The sequence below is a fragment of the Pongo pygmaeus genome, chromosome 10 (assembly GCF_028885625.2).
Source record: "Pongo pygmaeus isolate AG05252 chromosome 10, NHGRI_mPonPyg2-v2.0_pri, whole genome shotgun sequence".
Lineage (NCBI taxonomy): Eukaryota > Metazoa > Chordata > Mammalia > Primates > Hominidae > Pongo > Pongo pygmaeus.
Genome location: NC_072383.2, coordinates 99,512,575 through 99,531,805, shown reverse-complemented (window position 1 = coordinate 99,531,805; position 19,231 = coordinate 99,512,575). Strand labels below are relative to the sequence as shown.

At 40.2% G+C, this 19,231-nt stretch overlaps 1 protein-coding gene across 4 annotated transcripts in view; it reads right to left on the bottom strand.

Annotated features, from left to right (window-relative positions):
- ANO4 (anoctamin 4) overlaps positions 1 to 19,231 on the bottom strand; it is a 425,083-nt gene that overhangs the window by 97,460 nt on the left and 308,392 nt on the right. For all 4 annotated transcript variants that reach the window (XM_054444369.2, XM_063646628.1, XM_063646629.1 and 1 more), the window contains one exon: positions 12,377 to 12,483. In XM_054444369.2, coding sequence (XP_054300344.1) covers positions 12,377 to 12,483 — 107 coding nt within the window. The remainder of the gene's footprint in view (positions 1 to 12,376; positions 12,484 to 19,231) is intronic.

Sequence of the window (19,231 nt, the reverse complement as noted above, 5' to 3'; positions counted from 1 at the left end):
TGGCTGTATGGTGTCTTCTTTGGTTCCATATGAAATTTAAAGTAGCTTTTTCTAATTCTGTGAAGAATGTCAGTGGTAGTTTGATGGGAATAGCATTGAATCTATAAATTACTTTGGGAAGTATGAACATTTTTACAGTATTGATTTTTCCTGTCCATGAGGATGGAATGTTTTTCCATTTGTTTGTGTCCTCTCTGATTTCCTTGAGCAGTGGTTTGTAGTTCTCCTTGAAAAGGCCTTTCACATCCCTTGTTAGCTGTATTCCTAGGCATTTTATTCTCTTTGTAGTGATTGTGAATGGGAATTCATTCATGATTTGGCTCTCTGCTTGTCTATTGTTGATGTAAAGGAATGCCTGTGATTTTTTCACATTGATTGTGTATCCTGAGACTTTGCTGAAGTTGCTTGTCAGCTTAAGGAAATTTTTGGCTGAGGTCATGGGGTTTTCTATACATACAATCATGTCATCTGCAGATACAGACTCTTTGACTTCCTCTCTTCCTATTTGAATACGCTTTATTTCTTTCTCTTGCCTGATTGTCCTGGCCAGAACTTCCAATACTATGATGAGTAAGAGTGGTGAGAGAGGGCATCTTTGTCTTGTACTGGTTTTCAAAGGGAATGCTTCCAGCTTTTGCCCATTCAATATAATATTGGCTGTGGGTTTGTCATAAATAGTTTTTATTATTTTGAGATATGTTGAATTAACACCTAGTTTATTGAGAGTTTTTAACATGAAGGGATGTTGAATTTTATTGAAGGCGTTTTCTGCATCTATTGAGATAATCATGTGGTTTTTGTCTTTGGTTCTGTTTATGTTATGGATTACATTTATTGATTTATGTATGTTGAACCAGCCTTGCATCCCAGGTATGAAGCTGACTTGATCATGGTGGATAAGCTTTTTGATATGCTGCTGTATTCAGTTTGCCAGTATTTTATTGAGGATTTTCGCATCAATATTTATCAGGGATATTGGCCTGAAATTTTCTATGTTTTGTTGTGTCGCTGCCAGGTTTTGGTATCAGGATGATCTGGCCTCATAAAATGAGTTAGGGAGGAGTCCCTCTTTTTCTATTGTTTGGAACAGTTTCAGAAGGAACAGTACCAGCTTCTCTTTGTACCTCTGGTAGAATTCGGCTGTGAATCTGTCTAGTCCTGGGCTTTTTTAGGTGGGTAGGCTATTAATTACTGCCTCAATTTCAGAGCTTGTTATTGGTCTATTCAGGGATTCAACTTCTTCCTGGTTGAGTCTTGGGAGGGTGTTTGTGTCCAGGAATTTATCAATTTCTTCTAGATTTTCTAGTTTATTTGCATAGAGGTGTTGGTAGTTTGTATTTCTGTGAGATCAGTGGTGATCTCCCCTTTATCATTTTTTATGGGATTCTTCTCTCTTTTCTTCTTTATTAGTCTAGCTAGCAGTATTTATTTTGTTATTTTTTTCAAAAAATAGTTCCTGGTTTTGGAGGGTTTTTATGTCTCTATCTCCTTCAATTCTGCTCTGATCTTAGTTATTTCTTGTCTCCTGCTAGCGTTTGCATTAGTTTGCTCTTGCCTCTCTAGTTCTTTTAATTGTAATGTTGGTATCAATTTGAGATCTTTCTGGCTTTCTGATGTGGGCAATTTAGTGCTATACATTTCCCTCTTAACACTGCTTTAGCTGTGTCCCAGAGATTCTGGTATGTTGTCTCTTTGTTCTCACTGGTTTCAAAGAACTTCTTTATTTCTGCCTTAATTTCATTATTTACCCAGGAGTCATTCAGGAGCGAGTTGTTCAATTTCCATGTAATTGTGTGGTTTTAAATGAGTTTCTTAATCCTGAGTTCTAATTTGATTGCACTGTAGTCTTAGAGACTGTTATGATTTCAGTTTTTTTGCATTTGCTGAGGAGTGTTTTACTTCCAATTATGTGGTCAATTTTAGAATAAGTGCCATGTAGCACTGAGAATGTATATTCTATTGATTTGGGGTGGAGAGTTCTGTAGATGTCTATTAGGTCCACTTGATCCAGAGCTAAGTTCAAGTACTGAATATCCTTGTTAATTTTCTGCCTTGTTGATATGTCTAATATTGACAGTGGGGTGTTAAAATCTCCCACTATTATTGTATGGGAGTCTAAGTCTCTTTGTAGGTCTCTAAGAACTTGTTTTATGAATCATCTGGGTGCTCCTGTATTGGGTGCATATACATTTAGAATAATTAGCTTTTTTTTTTTTTTTTAGATGGTGACTTGCTCTTTCACCAGGCTGGAGTTCAGTGGCGTGATCTAGGCTCACTGCAATCTCCGTCTCCTGGGTTCAAGCAATTCTCCTGCCTCAGCCTCCCGAGTAGCTGGGATTACAGGCATGTGCTACCACACCCAGGTAATTTTTGTATTTTTAGTAGAGATGGGATTTCACCACTTCTTGGCCAGAAGTGGAAGTTTAACATGTTGATCTTTAAAGCTCCTTTCAGATCAAGAATTATGCTCCTTCCTAAGATACACCTCAAAGAGGACGATCATAATGATGTTTCTCAAGTGGCTTGAGAGGAATGCTACCTACGCTTTAGATCCTTACCAGAATCCAGAGGTTTAGCCTAACTGGAAAACGGCACTATGTTGGCCAGGATGGTCTTGATTTCCTGACCTCGTGATCCACCTGCCTCGTCCTCCCAAAGTGCTGGGATTTTAGGTCTGAGCCACTGTGCCCAGCCAATAGTTAGTTGTTCTTGTTGAATTGTTCTCTTTATCATTATTTAATGACCTTCTTTGTCTTTTTTGATCTTCATTGGTTTAAAGTCTGTTTTGTCAGAGATGAAGTTTGCAACCCCTGCATTTTTTTTGCTTTCCATTGGCTTGGTAAATTTTCCTCCATCCTTTATTTTGAGCCTATGTGGGTCTTTGCACCTGAGATGGGTCTCCTGAATACAGCACAGCAATGGGTCTTGACTCTTTATCCAATTTCTCGTCTGTGAATTTTAATTGGGGCATTTTGCCCATTTACATTTAAGGTTAGTATTATTATGTGTGAATTCAATCCTGTCATCATGATGCTATCTGGTTATTTTGCACACTAGTTGATGCAGTTTCTTCATAGTGTCATTGGTCTTTATATTTTGGTGTATTTTTGCAGTGGCTAGTACCAGTTTTTCCTTTGCAGATTCAGTGCTTCTTTCAGGAGTTCTTGCAAGGCCAGCGTGGGGGTAACAAAATCCCTCAGTATTTGCTTGTCTGGAAAGGATTTTATTTCTCTTTCACTTATGATGCTTAGTTTGGCTAGATATAAAATTCTGGGTTGAAAATTATTTTCTTTAAGAATGTTGAATACAGGCCCCCAGTCTCTTCTGACTTATAGAGTTTCTGCTGAGAGGTGCATTGTTAGTCTGATGGGCTTTTCTTTGTAGGTGACCTGACCTTTCTCTCTGGCTGCCCTTAACATTTTTTCCTTAATTTTGGCCTTGGAGAATCTGATGATTATGTTTCTTGAGGTTGATCTTCTTGTGGAGTACTTTGGTGGCGTTCTCTGTATTTCCTGAATTTGCATATTGGCCTGTCTTCCTAGGTTAGGGAAATTCTCCTGGATAATATCCTGAAGTTTGTTTTCCAGTTTGTTTCCATTCTTCACATCTGCTTCAGGTGGTACTCCAGTCAATTGTAGGTTTGGTCTTTTTATGAAGTCCCATATTTCTTGGAGGTTTTATTTGTTCCTTTTTATTCTTTTTTCTCTAATCTTGTCTGCATGCCTTATTTCAGTGAGGTGGCCTTCAAACTCTGATATCCTTTCTTCCTCTTGGTCAATTCAGCTATTGATACTTGTGTATGCTTCATGAAGTTCTCGTGCTGTGTTTTTCAGCTCCATCAGGTCATTTATGTTTCTCTCTAAACTCTCTCTAGTTATCAGCTCCTGTAACCTTTTTTCAAGGTTCTTAGCTTCTTTGCATTGGGTTAGAACATGCCCCTTTAGCTCAGTGGAGTTTTTTATTACCCATTTTCTGAAGCCTACTTCTGTCAATTTGTCCATCTCATCCTTCATCCAGTTGTGCCCTTCCCAGAGAGTTGCTACAATAATTTCGAGGGGAAGAGAAACTCTGTCCTTTTGGGTTTTCAGCATTTTTTCATTGATTCTTTCTCATCTTTGTGAGTTTGTCTAGTTTCGATCTTTGAGGCTGCTGACTATTGGATGGGGTTTTTATGAGGACTTCTTTTGTTATTGATGCTGTTGTTGTTGCTTTCTGTTTGTTTTTCTTTCACTGGTCAGGTCCCTCCTCTATAGGGCTGCTGTGGTTTGCTGGGGGTTCACTTTAGGCCCTATTCTTCTGGTTCGCTCCTGCACCCGGAGATGTCACTCAAGGAGGCTGGAGAACAGCAAAGATGGGTGCCTGCTCCTTCTTCTGGGATCTCTGACCTGGAGGGGCTCCAACCTGATGCCAGTAGGATCACTCCTGTATAGGGTGTCTGACAACCCCGATTGGAAGGTCTCACCTATTTGGGTGGCAAGGGAAACGGGACCCATTTAATGAAGCATTTTGACTGTCCCTTGGTGGAGGGAGTGTGCCTTGCTGGGGGGCAATCTGAGCTAAGTCTGCTGGTCTGCAGAGACTGCAGCCACTCCTCCCGCTAGGGGCTCAGGCCCAGGGAGATCCAGGTTCTGTCCCTCAGCCTCTGGCTGGAGTTGTTGGAGTTCCTGTAGGGAAGCCCCACCATACAGGAAGTGAGGAAGGATATGTCAGGGTCAGTGCAACAAGAGGCACTCTTGTTGCAGTCTGCCACAGCCAGTGTGTTGGGCTGTGGGGGAACACTCTTGGGGACCAAGCCATCCAGCCTCCCTGGCTCCAGCAGGGGAAAAGCATGGCCTGGAGCTATAGAGATGGATACCACCCTTCCCCCACACAGAGAGCTTAGCATATTAGGCAGTTATGAGTCCCAGTGCTGGCTGCTGCCCCTCCCCAAAGGAGCTCAAATGGCTTAACCAGCAGGCAGCAGCAGCTGTGGTGCTGGTCACCCCCACCCCAGGAGCTCCACAGGGTTAGGCAGATTCCAGCTGAGAGGCTGTTGAGAATCTGCGTGGCTCCAGGGTTGGCATTCTAGGTCCCAGTGGCATGGGTTCCTGAGTGGGATCTTCTAATCCGTGGGTTGCACAGTTCCATGGAAAAAAGCACAGTTTCCCTTGGCTGCCTCCCTTGGCTGGGGAGTGGGGGGTCCCCTACCCCATGTGGCTCTCAGGTGGGCTGCTGCACCACACTGCTCTTCCTTCCTCTCTGGATCAAGTCTAGCCACCTAGTTAGTTCTGATGAGAAAACCTGGATAGCTTGGTTGCCAATGAAGGATTCACACGCTCATGATGGTTCTTTTTGATGGGAGCCTCTGATCGCTTCTGTTTCTGGTCAGCCATCTTGGCCCCACCCTTCTTTTCATTCTCTTGAAAACATCATTTGAAAAGGGAAGTTTTAATTTTGAAGTCTAGGTTGTCCATTTTTTTCTTCTTTTACGAATTATGCTTTTACTGTCATATTTAAGAAACCCTTGACTAACCCAAGGTAACAAAGATTTTCTATTTTCTCCTAGAATTTTTATGGTTTTAAATTTTACACTTTGAACTATAATCCATTTGGGTTAACTTTTTTATATGAGTTTTCCCAAATTCATTTTTTGCACATGGGTTTGAATTGTTTCAGTATCATATGTTGAAAAGTCAATTCTTTACCCACTGAATTGACTTTGACCCTTTGTCTCAACTCAAAGACTTGACTTTTTGTTCTTTTTCAGAGTTGTTTTGGCTATTCTAGGTGCTTTCATTTCCCTATGAATTTTGAATTCATTTGTCAATTTTCACATATGCACACATAAAACACCCTCTGGGAGTTTGACTGAATCAATAGATCAATTTGTTAAGACTGACATCTTAACAATATTGAGTCTTCTGACTCATAAACATGGTATATCTCTCCATTTAGTAGGTCTTCTTAAATTTATCTCAGCAATATTTTGTAGTTTTCAGTGTACAATTCTTAAGTATCTTTTGTTTGATTTGTCCTTAAGTATTTAATATTTCATATTTGGGGGCTAATTATAAGTGATTTGGTTTTTAAAATCTCAATTTCTCACTGTTTGTTGCAGATTGACAGAAATACAATTGAGTTTTTATATCGATCTTATTTTTTGCAACCTAGCTACATTCACCTATTAGTTCCTTTTTATGGATTCTATTGTGAGCTTCTTTATAGATGATCATGTCATCTGATAATAAGGACAGTTTTAATTCTTTTTATTTTATTGCACTGGATAGTAAAATGAATACAAGTGGTTAAGTGCAGACATACTTGTCCCATTCATTATCTTAGGAGGAAAACATTCCGTCTTTTATCATTAAGTATAATTTTAACTATAAGCATTTCATAGATGTATTTTATGAGGTTGAAGAAGAAAATTTCTATTAGTAGTTTGCTGAGTTTTTATCTGTAATGGATGTTGAACTTTGTGAAATGCTTTTCCCATGTTCATAAATATGATCATATGGTTTTTCTCTTTTAGTTTGCTACTATGAATTATATTGATTGATTTTCATATACTAAGCCAACTTTGTAGTCCAGGAGAAATCCTACTTGGTCATGATGTATTACCCTTGTTACACACTGTTAAACTTTATTTGCTAAATTTTCTTTATGTTTGCAGGAGGAAAGACTTTTCTGAGTATTCTCCTCACTGCTCTGTGAATTATGAGGTGTACCAGTCTTACTGGAAATTCTTTTGGATGGTTCTTTCTCTGGCCTTGGGTATTCTCCTGACATGTATGCACTGATCAGCACTTGCTGAATACTTGAGGGAGATCCTCTGCAGATCTTCAAGGTTCTAGCCCTGTGCAGTTCTCTGCTTTCTGGTACTTCTTTCTGTGAACTCTTGCTGCCTTTTTTTCCCAACTCCTAGCAACAACTTCTCAACTTAGAGAGTCTTTCGGGTCCTGCTTACGTTCTCACTTTTCATGGTGTTGTCTAGAAACTCCGTCAAGGTGGTAAGATGGGGCCCAGCAGGGCTCATTTCATTTGTTTTCTGTCTCTCAGAGATCCTTGTTTTGGGTTGCCCAATATTCAGTGTCTTGAAAATAGTTGTTTCACACATTTTGTCTGTTTTTTCTTTTGTGATTGTTTCAGGTGGGTGAGTAAATCTTGTGCCTGTTGCTCCATCGTGGCCAGAAGTGGAAGTTTAACATGTTGATCTTTGAAGCTCCTTTCAGATCAAGATTTCTGCTACTTCCTAAAATATACCTCAAAGGAGATGATCGTAATTTCTCAAGTGGCTTGAGAGGAATGGTACCTATGCTTTAGATCCAGAATCTAGAGGTTTAGCCTAACTGGAAAATGGCACATGCACTGATTGACTTTTCATTGATGGAGGATCAATCAATATTTAGATGCTTTTAATCACAGTAACACATTAATATGTTTTAAGATGTTTGACATTAATACTAAATATCTAAGAAAAACATTTGAAATACAAATATCACAAGGCTTTATAGTTTGTCTAGCACACCGGAGGCCCTCAATAAATACCTTTGTAATGAATTATTATGTAGAAAGCTTTGATTCCCTGGAGTCTCTATTGTGAATTCTACGTATCTCATCAATAACTTTCAAACATCCCAGATGTTAGAAAAAATAGGATTCACAAGGACCTAATAAGAGACTCGCATGATAACTTTTTTTTTTTTTTTTGAGACAGAGTCTCACTCTGTCACCCAGGCTGGAATGCCGTGGTGCAATCTCGGCTCACTGCAACCTCTGCTTCCCAGGCTCAAGCAATTCTCGTGCCTCAGCTTCCCAAGTAGCTGGGATTACAGGTGAGTGCCACCATGCTCAGCTAATTTTTGTATTTTTAGTAGAGATGGAGTTTTATCACGTTGGTCAGGCTGATCTCGAACTCCTGACCTCAACTGATCCACCTGCCTTGGCCTCCCAAAGTGCTGGGATTATAGGCATGAGCCACCGTGCCTGGCCTCAGATGATAACTTTTTATAAGTTTATCATAATTTATCAAAGTCCTGCAAAGTGAGAAAGTAGCCAATATTTGAAATCTTTTTCACTTTACTAATTTCTCCTCTAAGCACCAAATTCAAATATACAAATCAATTTCAAGATTTATTGTATGCACCCATATTGTTAAATAAATCTTTGTTGAGCTATTAAATGGCTCTATTTTGAAAGTGGGTTTCACCAGGTTTGATTTTTACAGTTGAAATAAATTCAGAGTGAAGTTGAAAAATGTACATAGTGGCAGTTTACATTCCACTAAAATATCCTTATGAATCATGTCTACAAATCAGTATTTTCATGTTATTTCTAATCGATGTTGGCTCGTGCAAGATGCCACTTTCAGAGTTTCAGGCAGAAAATAATACTGGATAAACACTAGTTCTATCAAGAAATTAAAATTTCTTCTAACATGTTATTTCTTTTATTTACAAAACCAAAGATGACAATGAAATATTGAATCTACAGGCCATTTGTAGTTTTACTCCATGTTTTTCAGCATAATGCTTGGTTGTGGGTTAATAATTTACTATCTGATTGGTTATTTCTAATTAGATATGATTCCAGTTCATCATTACCAATTTTTTTATTATTTTCTTTTTCTTTGTTGTGACAGACTCCTGTTCTGTTGCCCAGGCTGGAGAGCAGTGGCACAATCTCAGCTCACTGCTGCCTTGACCGCCCAGAAGTAATCCTCCCATCTCAGCCTCCTGATAGCTGGGACTATAGGTACTCACCACCATGCCTGGGTAACTTTTTGTATTTTTTGTAGAGATGGGGTTTCACCATTATGCTGGTTTCAGACTCTTGGGCTAAAGCAATCCTCCTGCCTCAGCCTCTCAAAGTTCTGGGATTCCAGGTGTGAGCCAATGTGCCTGGCCTATTACCAATTTTCAACACATGGAGGTCTTTGAATAGAAAACTCCTTATTTCATCAAATGAAAGAAACTTTTATAAAGACCCTTTCTGACTAGCAACAATACTACACTTCCTGTGCTTCTTCAGAACATTTAAAAATCACTGTCTCTGTCCTTCTTTTGCTTATAAAAGCATTCCACATTTTAAGATGCAAAATTAGGCACAATAATTTAAAAGCTTTTCAGTTCAGCACGCCTTTATTGAACTCCTACTATATGCCAGGCACTGTGCTAGGCAGTGATGATATAAAGATAAGTAAGGCAGTTTATTTACAGTTAAGGATTTGATTATCCAGATGAGCAGCATTCAGCTGCAGATTCTTTTTATTTATTTATTTATTTATTATTATTATACTTTAGGTTTTAGGGTACATGTGCACAATGTGCAGGTTAGTTACATATGAATACACGAGCCATGCTGGTGTGCTGCACCCACTAACTCGTCTTCTAGCATTAGGTATATCTCCCAATGCTATCTCTCCCCCCTCCCCCCACCCCACAACAGTCCCCAGAGTGTGATGATCCCCTTCCTGTGTCCATGTGTTCTCATTGTTCAATTCCTACCTATAATACACTAGTGTCTTATAAAGAGTCGTTTTGAGAGGCCGAGGCAGGCGGATCACAAGATCAGGAGTTTGAGTTCAGCCTGGCCAACATAGTGAAACCCCGTCTCCACTAAAAATACAAAAAATTAGCCAGGCATGGTGGCGGGCACCTGTAATCTCAGCTACTCAGCAGGCTGAGGCAGGAGAATCACTTGAACCTGGGAGGCAGACATTGCAGTGAGCTGAGATCTTGCCATTGCACTCCAGCCTGGGTGACAGTGCGAGACTCCATCTCAAAAAAAAAAAAGAGTCATAAGTTGTACTGCAAATGATAATACCATTATTAGTGAAGATGCCATTTGGAGTTATTTGCATTTTATGAAGTGATTCAGAACAGCTACTGCAATAATAACTTCACTTTCACTCACTTGCTTTCTAGTATGTTTATGGTACAATGTTAACTGAAAAAAGTATGATAAAAAGGATGCATAGCACATCCTAAGTTTGTTTCTAAAAACTGTATGAATGAATAAGAAATTAAGATAAAAAAGTAACTAAGGTAACATTTAAATTATTCAATACGCAAATGTTATCAGTGGTTCTCTTTATGTGGCAGATTTTCACAATGTCATTGAATGTAGTTCAAGACAACAAAAGAAGAGTTGTATATGACTAACTATCAAATAGACTCCAAAAATAGTTGCCATAGGAATTCGGAAGAGGGAAGAATTCATTCAAGCTGGAATGGTCACAGAGGACTTTATTGAAGGAGTGTGTTTCAAGGAAGGATGACTAATGCAGAGAAATGGGAATGTGTTTAACTAAAATCCATCAAAGTTAAGAAAGACCTAAACCAGGTTTGACTTCACCATACCCCCATACATTGACTCTCACAAAACATAATATTCCAGTTGTAATCAGATCTGGACTAGAAAGCTATTTCTCCATGTTATATTTTAATTTATGCAGCTTGGGATCAAAGTAGGTGTGTTTTTTTTTGTTTTTTTTTTGGGGGGCAGTTTCATTATGCTAGTGACTCACACCAAGCTTGCATTCAGCTCAACTCTCAAATCTGTTCCTCTTATGATGTTGAGCAACATTTCTCCCACACTGTACCAAGGTAGTTGTTTTGCTGAATTTGACTGTAAGACTTTACCTTAAAAATTATTTTTTTAATTTTTTACAGTGATATTAATGTAAAATTTTATGTACTTCCTTTTCTATTCGAACAAATGTAAATGCTAAGAATTTGAAAAATCTCAAATCTCATTAATAACCAAATGTATGTTTAAATAACATTTTCACTAAATTAGTAAATATTTTTTAAAAGATTGAAAGGAAAAGAAAATACACATTAGAAATGGTCAATGCAAAATTATTAAATGTCATCTTGCTGGATTTGGCTGAGTGCCAGCTACTGAGTCTTGTCATTTAATGCAACCTTCTAGTTTCACCCCACCTGAAAGCTTGATTGTGGGGAGCAGGTCATTTGGGCTATGCACCAGATATTAACTTATTTCCCTTCAGCTCCAAATGCACCTTCATTGCCTGCTTTGCAATAATGAAACTATTGTAACTATTTCTTCTTTGTCAGCTGATTCAATGTTAAGCTTTGCCAGCAGAAGACACCGGGAGGGACACTGGAGGAGGAAGGGGTTTCTCTTCCTGATACCAGTATGATATCTCAGCAGGCTTCTGCAGCACATACTTCTACAGTACCCAGCTCCTGCAGTGCGTGGTGGCTGGAAACACACGGTATTCCTCAAAGGCAGATTTCCAGTATCCCCTTGGGGGGCTTCACAGAGTAGTGCTGCTGATGAAGCAACTCCCAAAGAATGACTTCCTTGGAGCCACTCCAGGCAGCTTCCCCCAGTACTCCAGAGTGCAGATTTCTAGAGCCCCCAGCAAACTGCACTGTCATGGCTGTACCTCTTCCAGCAGGATCTGCAGCTTAGCATTGTAGGGCGGAGTCTTCTCAGGGGTGGTAGCGGCTCCTAACATCTGCTGTTCCTATATTCTTTACAGTTATTCTTACCTTTGACTAGCCAATCCTCCATTACTCCAATTCCTGTTATAGTTAATTATTTATATAAAACTTTCTCTGTTCAATTTACTTGTGCTTTTGTCTCCTGATTAGACCCTGACTGATATAGGTCATTATTAAAACTATTGATAAAAAACTTGCTGGAAAAAGAGATAAGAACAAAGCCACCTAACCCTTCCTGATATATAATAATCTGTTTAATAAGGCAGGAAATGTGTAATATAATATGGACACATTCTCATAAAAACGCCTAAAATATATATGGTGGAGGCTATTTAATGGAGGAGATGACTGGAGAAGTTGCTTATGTGGGACAGCTCATCTCCGTGCTTACAGCTCCCTCTGCATGGAACACCCTACCCCTCGATCTTCCCACACTGGTTCCCCAGCATTCAGGTCTCAGTTCAAATTTCAGCTTCTCAGTGAAGCTTGCCCTCATCATCAAATCTCAGCTTGAACTCACTCCCACCTTTTAATCTCTGTATCATCATCCAGTTTAATTTCTTTATGTTAGTTATTGTATTTACTTATTGGTTTATTGTCTGCTTTTAATTTCTTGAACACAAGCTCCAGAACAGAACTATGCATATCTCCCCAACATCTAGTTTAGTGCCTGGCACACAACATTTTCTAAAATGAGAGAATTTCTCCGTGATCTTAGACAAATGAGACAACATGCTATTTAAAGAAGATATTTAAGGATGCGATGAAGATTTTACACTTGTGAATTATTCATCAAAGGATTAGTTAGGGGTTTTATAAGTGACGAGCATTGCTAGAATTGATACAAACTTAATAAAACCAAGGGAAGAAGTCTGTAATTCCCATATGCCAAATGTAGTTTGTTACACTAATATACTACTTACCAATCTTGTTTTTTCCTTCTTCATATTTTATTCTTTGTAAAATGTGATGCACGATTCTACTTCTTGTGGCATTGTTGAAGAACGTTTCTTTGTTGTGTATGATGAAGCTGCACACATATATTAAAAATATAAGTTGAGAATTAATTGGAGGGGAAGAATCTAATTTTTGTTATAATTTGGTGTTGCTCAGATGAAGATGTCTTCAGTCAGTCATAGACAGGGTGTGTCTGAAACAGCCTGAGGGAGCCAGAGATCACACCAGGATAGTAGGCTCATAGGTATGAGTAGTTTTGGTTTTCAGCATCAACATCATTCATGTCAGGAAGGAGCTGGAGCTAAACAAAATTAAGAAACCTAAAAATAAACTAATAGCAAGTCCAGGTCTTGTATCTTGTTTTTTCTCAGTAAGCTCATTATATAAATTCAACTAAAAATTCATTTTGTTTTTCTCTCCTCTTCCCTTCTACCTCAGGCTTTTCCATGGCATAATCAATGGATTTTCAGAAATTTTAAGATATAAAACTGGCTTGGGTGGTGGATATAGGAGTTAGGTAATGAAATGAGCTGCGGTCTGGCTCACAGGTGAGGTGAGAGGCCAGTCTCTGGAAATCACCTCTGCCCTTACCTTTTCCATGTTCTTTCGTGAATAGGATCTTTCTTCTAAAGCACACAGTTAAGACTGATTTGTCTCCCAGCAAGTGCCCCAGCCAGTCTCTACTTTGTCAAGGGTGCATGTGCAGGTATGTGTATGTATGTGTGTGTGTGTGCGCACGCACGCGCGCACACACACACGGCTTTCCAGTAGGTGCTTGTACCCTACTAAGAGGTTTTCTAGGTAGCAGATAGAGCTTCCAGGTTGACATAATCCAGCATGAAATGGCCATGTTTCCCCTTTTTACGAATGCAAAAAATGGTAGAATATTAGAGATACTGTATATGTAACTCCTTCATAAATTATAGTTTATCAACTCTGCAAACTTTCCTTGGGCACCTCCTATAAGCTGGACATCATGCAAAGGCATATAAATGTAGGCATTTTCCCCAACACTCAGCTCAGAAGTCACCTCCTCCAGCAAGTCTCCCCAACCCTCCAACTGCACTTCTGTCCCTCAAAGCATTCAGTTACTCCTTCCTTTGTGCTATTTCTTATTTTGCAAGCACATCAATTTACTGATCATTCCATATTGTCATTTTTTTTTTCATTTGTTCATCAAATGTTTACTGAGGATACTCTCTTAAGGTACAAATTATACAGTGGTAAACAAAACAGATAAAATCCCTGTCCTTGAGAAGCTTACAGTATAGTGGGGAAGCAAGAGCATCAAGGAAATGAATGTGAGTGTATGCCAGAGAAAGGCAAGGTCAACCTCCTTCTGCATGCCTTTCCTTCCATGTAAGACCATGAGCTCATTCAGGACAAAGGGCTGAATCATCACTTCTGTAGCCCAGGGATCCGGTGAGTGGCTAGTACACAGGTATGTGAGGGTCACGGTAATTTATGATGGGGAATTTGCTAAATGTTTTTCTTCAAGGAGATGAATTCTCAGGAGTTGTTCAAATAATGAGAGGAAGAGAAAAAACTGGCCTCAAGAGTGGTCCAAGCATGGGGTTTGGTTTGGAAACAGGCCTGGAAATGTGACTTTGGGATAACAGATAAAGGAGAGAAAGGCTAGGGAATACGGAGACAAAAAGTAAATCATGAGAACTGATTTACTGAAGTATTTTTCTCTCACTTTTACTTCTCTTGGATTCTCTTACTGAATACTGCTCTGGGAGAAAGGTAACTTGAGTTGGTGGATGAGCGATAAACGCTGTGTGGGTAAATGAGGATGCTGCAGCATTTATCTGACATTTATCTCTGAAAACATTTTATAGCATCAAAGAGGAAGAGGAGAAAACCAAGAGTCTCATTGAATGTGTTTCTTTGTATTTTATCCTCCTCTGCTTTTTCGTCTGATTTGAGACAGGCCATTACATTTTAATATGAAGTAAAGCTGTCATAAAGAAATAGACAATAAATAAAAAGCACATTTTGCCTCACAATTCTAGATGATAACTGAAAGCTGAGAAGCACAACTATGCTTGACAAGAAAATTCAAGGCCAAAAGCCCATGTCCCTCCTCCGTTAAATGGTTTTCTGCTTCCTTCTCTTTTTATAGCATCACATTACATTTTCTGAGCACATGTAAATGTTCTCTATAATAAGCACCACAGACAAGCTTCACATTTTTGTTTTTCTTTTCCTTACATCTAGGCTGTACCTGGAGCCTGGAGGTTCTGTAGAGGAATACACACACAGGGCACATGCCAGACACTATTCTAAACAGTCTCAATACATGAAGTTATTCAATCCCATTTCAACCCATAAGGGAAGTAGTACTTATTAGCCACATTTTACAGGTGAAGAATCAGAGAGGTTAAGTGATGCACCCAACGTCACTGAGCTAAAAAAGGGCTGAACCAGCATTTGAACTCAGGCAGTCTGGCTCCAAAGGCTACCCCTGTGGTGACTCTGTTTGCTCGCTTGCCTCTGTCTGCCAGCTACTTCCTGAGGCCTGGAGGCTGGGTCTCCTGGAGGGCAGCTGAGAGTTCCTCTGTCCAGATTGCTCTTGTTTCCAGGTTTGTATTCATTTGTTTCCAAATCTCTGCTCAGGCCATATCTTCCTCAGAGGCCCTGGCTTGACTTCCATGCCCTCATTCTGAAATGCAGTGTGGTGCTTGATATGGTTTGGCTGTGTCCCCACACTCTTCTTGAATCGTAGTTCCCATAATCCCCATGTGTCATGGGAGGGACCTGGTGGGAAGTAATTGAATCATGGGGGTGAGTTTTTCCAGTGCTGTTCTCATGATAGTAAGTCTCATGAGATCTGATGGTGTTATAAAGGGCAGTTCCCCTGCACATGATCTCTCCTGCCTGCCACCGCGTAAGATGTGCCTTTGCTCCTCCTTCATCTTCCACCATGACTGTGAGGCCTCCTCAGCCATTTGGAACTGTGAGTCCATTAAACCTCCTTTCCTTTATAAATTACCCAGTCTTGGGTGTGTCTTTATTAGCAGCGTGAGAACAACTAATGTGATGCTATAAAGAGAGAAGGAAGCAAAGAACCACTGATGGAGGAGGAGGAGTGACTTTTAGTTCTGAGTATGCTCAACACTCTGATTTATCTCAATACTCTGAAGTCAGACAGACCTCAGCATATACTCCAGTAGTGCCACCTATGATGTGGTTTTAGGGCTATCCCTCAACTTTTCTGGGTCTTGGTTTCCTCATCTGTGAAATGGGGATAACACTGTAATCACCTTCACAGGGCTATTGTACAATTAACTGAGATGACACGCAGTGCTGAGCCCACTGGCTGGCACTGAAGATGTTCTTAGAGTTAGCTGTCATCATTGCTGTAGCTTCTATTACATTCTGTGAAAGCTGTCCACCCACATGGCCCACTTCCTTGGGTGAGCTTCTTGAGGGCAGAAACTGGCCATGCTCATCTCTGTATTTCCAGCACAGGTAAAGGGCTTAGCACATGATAAACACTTAAAGTTGGATCAAATGAGCTGACCATCTGAAGAACACTAGCTAATGTTGGCGGCTGATATAGTTTGGATGTTTGTCCCCTTTAAATCTAATTTTGAAATGGAATCCCCAGTGTTAGAGGTGGGGTCTGGTGGGAGGTGTTTGGTTCATGGGGGTGGATCTCTCATGAATGTCTTGGTGTTACTCTCATGGTAATGAGTGAGTTCTCACTCTGGTAGTTTACGTAAGAGCTGGTTGTTTAAAAGAGTGTGGCTCCCCACTTCCCCCCTGCCCCATCTTGCCCTCGCTCCCACTCTTGCCATCTGACACGCTTGCTCCCTCTTCACCTTCCACCACAATTGGAAGCTTCCTAAGTCCTCACCAGGAGCAGATTCTGGTGCCATGCTTCCTGTACAGGTTTATATAACTGTGGTCAAAATAGACCTCCTTTCTTTATAAACTACCCAGTCTCAGGTATTTCTTTATAGCAATGCAAATGACCTAACACAGGGGCTATGAGACTAAATCTCATCTCCTTATACCTTGGCCTCTGCTCTTGCTCTTGCCATCTCTTCTAGCTATCAGCTCAACTACTGCCTCCACACTGCATGTCTAAGGATCTTCCTGTGGGGTGTGGAGCACTTTCATTTTCTGGGTCATTCTTTCAAACTGGAGGATTATGAGAAGGAACAGTGATGATTCCCCATATCATGGTTCTCACAGTTAGCCACAGCTTTCTCCAAATGAAGTCTCTCTCTCTCTCTCTCTCTCTCATACACACACATATTCCCCATCCCCTCATGCACACAATATAAGATAAGCAACTCTGGCAAACATGAGACTTGGGGCTCAGTCTCTGAGCAGGGCTTCACATTGGCTTGTAAACTCATATCCACTCCCATGCGCTGCTGGGGGGATAGCAAACATACAAACTCTTTAAGGGCCATTTGGTCAGGTCTGTCAAAACTATGCCTATATCTTCACTACATACCATCTAATCTAGGGATTTCTTTTTTTAGAAATGTATTCTACAAATATACTTACCCATGTGCAAAGTGACAGATGTACAACAATGTTCATTATGGTATGGGTTATAATAGCAAAAGCTTGGAAATAACCTAAATAATTAATCAGTGGGGGATAGGATAAGAAAATTATGGTGCAACTCTACAGTGGAATATTCTGCACCTGTAAATAGATTAAGGGCCCTTGGTGTAGATCTAAAAAAACCTTCAAGACAGGACAGGGAGAAAGGTTCAAAACAGTCACACAGCTATTTGTGTCAGAGGAAAATGTGCACATATCAGGAAGTACATGCATATGAATATGTTGATGGACATATTTGCTTGTGCATGCACAGAATGACTATGGGAGGACACATACACCTCGGGAAACACTGGTTGCCTCTGGGGAGAACTGGGTGGCTGGATAGGCAGGAGGAAAACTTGATTGTACACACTTAGGAAATTTTTACCATGTGTAAGTACTATTGCACATTAAAAAAAAAAAACTGCAATTTTTGGCTGGGTGCAGTAGCTCATGCCTACAATCCCAGCACTTTGGGAGGCAAATGCAGGAGGACTGCTTGAAGCCAGAAGTTCAAGACCAGGGCAACATAGTGAGACCCCATCGCTACAGAAACAAAATGAAACAAAACAGAACAACAATTAGCTGGGTGTGGTGGTGTGAGCCTGTAGTCCCAGCTACTCAGGAGGCTGAGGCAGGGTAATCCCTTAGTCCCAGGAGTTAGAGGGTATAGTAAGCTATGAACACAACACTCCAGCCTGGGTGATAGAGTCAGATTCTGCCTCTTAAAAAACATTTGAAATATTTTTAAAAAGAAAACTTAAAAGGAAAGCACATTTCTGTTCTAGGTTTGCTCTGACATTCCCCCTGAAATTCGGTGAAGAGGGGAATGAACTGCTGAATGGGTGTAGCATCAACTCTGTGATCAAGGCCTATATCCACACATCTCCTTATCCCGCTACTTTGAAAGGCTAATGTAATTTGCCCAAAGTCACACAACCAGCAAGCGGCAAGGAGGAATTCAGAAACCATCTGTTTTGCTCCAAATTTTCTCCTGCATTTGTGAAGGGAACTGTGAGGGGCCCAGGTCTGCCTGTGTGCATGTGTGTGAAGGGCTTTCTGCATGCCTCCATCACGCCCTGTGAGGAAGACCTTGCTGGCCTGCTCACCAAGTAATGGGCAGACCAGGGCCTGAACCTCCCACTGACTCTCCTCTAGGCTCGACCTTTCTGCTTTCTAGGGTAGTGAGCAACCTCGTTTTCACCCAGGGTGGTGGAAGATTGAGGTCCCAATATCCTTTTTGCTAGGAAGGGAGAAATGAGAAATAAATACGCTGCGCAATCGGGTTTTAGTTACAGACCTCCTGGAGTTTATTTGCTCTCTGATTGATAGGTTCTTCCTGTGGCCAACTGTCCACAGTAGTGTTGTAAAATGCTGTGATATGCTGGGTCATTTAACAAGTAAATATTATGTTTGTTCTGTGCAAAGCAATATGTATTGAGGGTGTGTATATATGGGCATGGGCATTATATATTTATATATTTTGAGAGGGGTATGCAAAGGTGAAAAAAACCTAGTTTCCCTCCTCAGAGGAACCTACACTCTTAATAGATAACATGAGAAACACACAAATATTCAAGGGTGTGAGCTGGGGAAAGGTGCTCATTAATGCTGGATCTAAAATCAGCTTATTATAAAATATGCTAATTTTAAAGCAGGTAACTTTCTTTTTTTCCTAAACTTTCCTCTTAGATCACAGCTTTTAGGATAAGACTACACTTTCTTCACAAATTAATATAACTGAAGGGAACATTAGATTAATCTAGACTCCAGCACTGTTTAATAGAAATTTCTGAGATGATGAAAATGTTCTTTATCTGTGCTATCCAATATGGTACTCATGTAACTATTGAGCACTTGAACTGTGACTAGTAAAACTAAGAAAGTGAATTTTAACTTAGTTTGATTTTAATTGGTTAAAAATTAAATTTAAGTAGCTACATGTGGCTGGTGGATACTATATGAACAGCACAGATAAACAACTGCCTAAGTCATGGGTGACGCTTTGAGGATGTGGCACACCCACTGCCTCCAGAATGGTATCTTAAAACCCTGCATCTCCCCTTGATTACAATAAGCAGGAGAGTAGAGGAGGGGTGAGCAGTGCCCTACAGGACTATGTGTAGGTTGCCAGAAGACCTGGTTCAAGCCCTGCTCTTCCACTTTAGCTGTGTGCCCTTGGGTAATTCATTGAGTCTCTACTTCTCAGGAAATGAGGGTCCCCATGTCTTAGCTGCCCAAGGATAGGGTTAGAT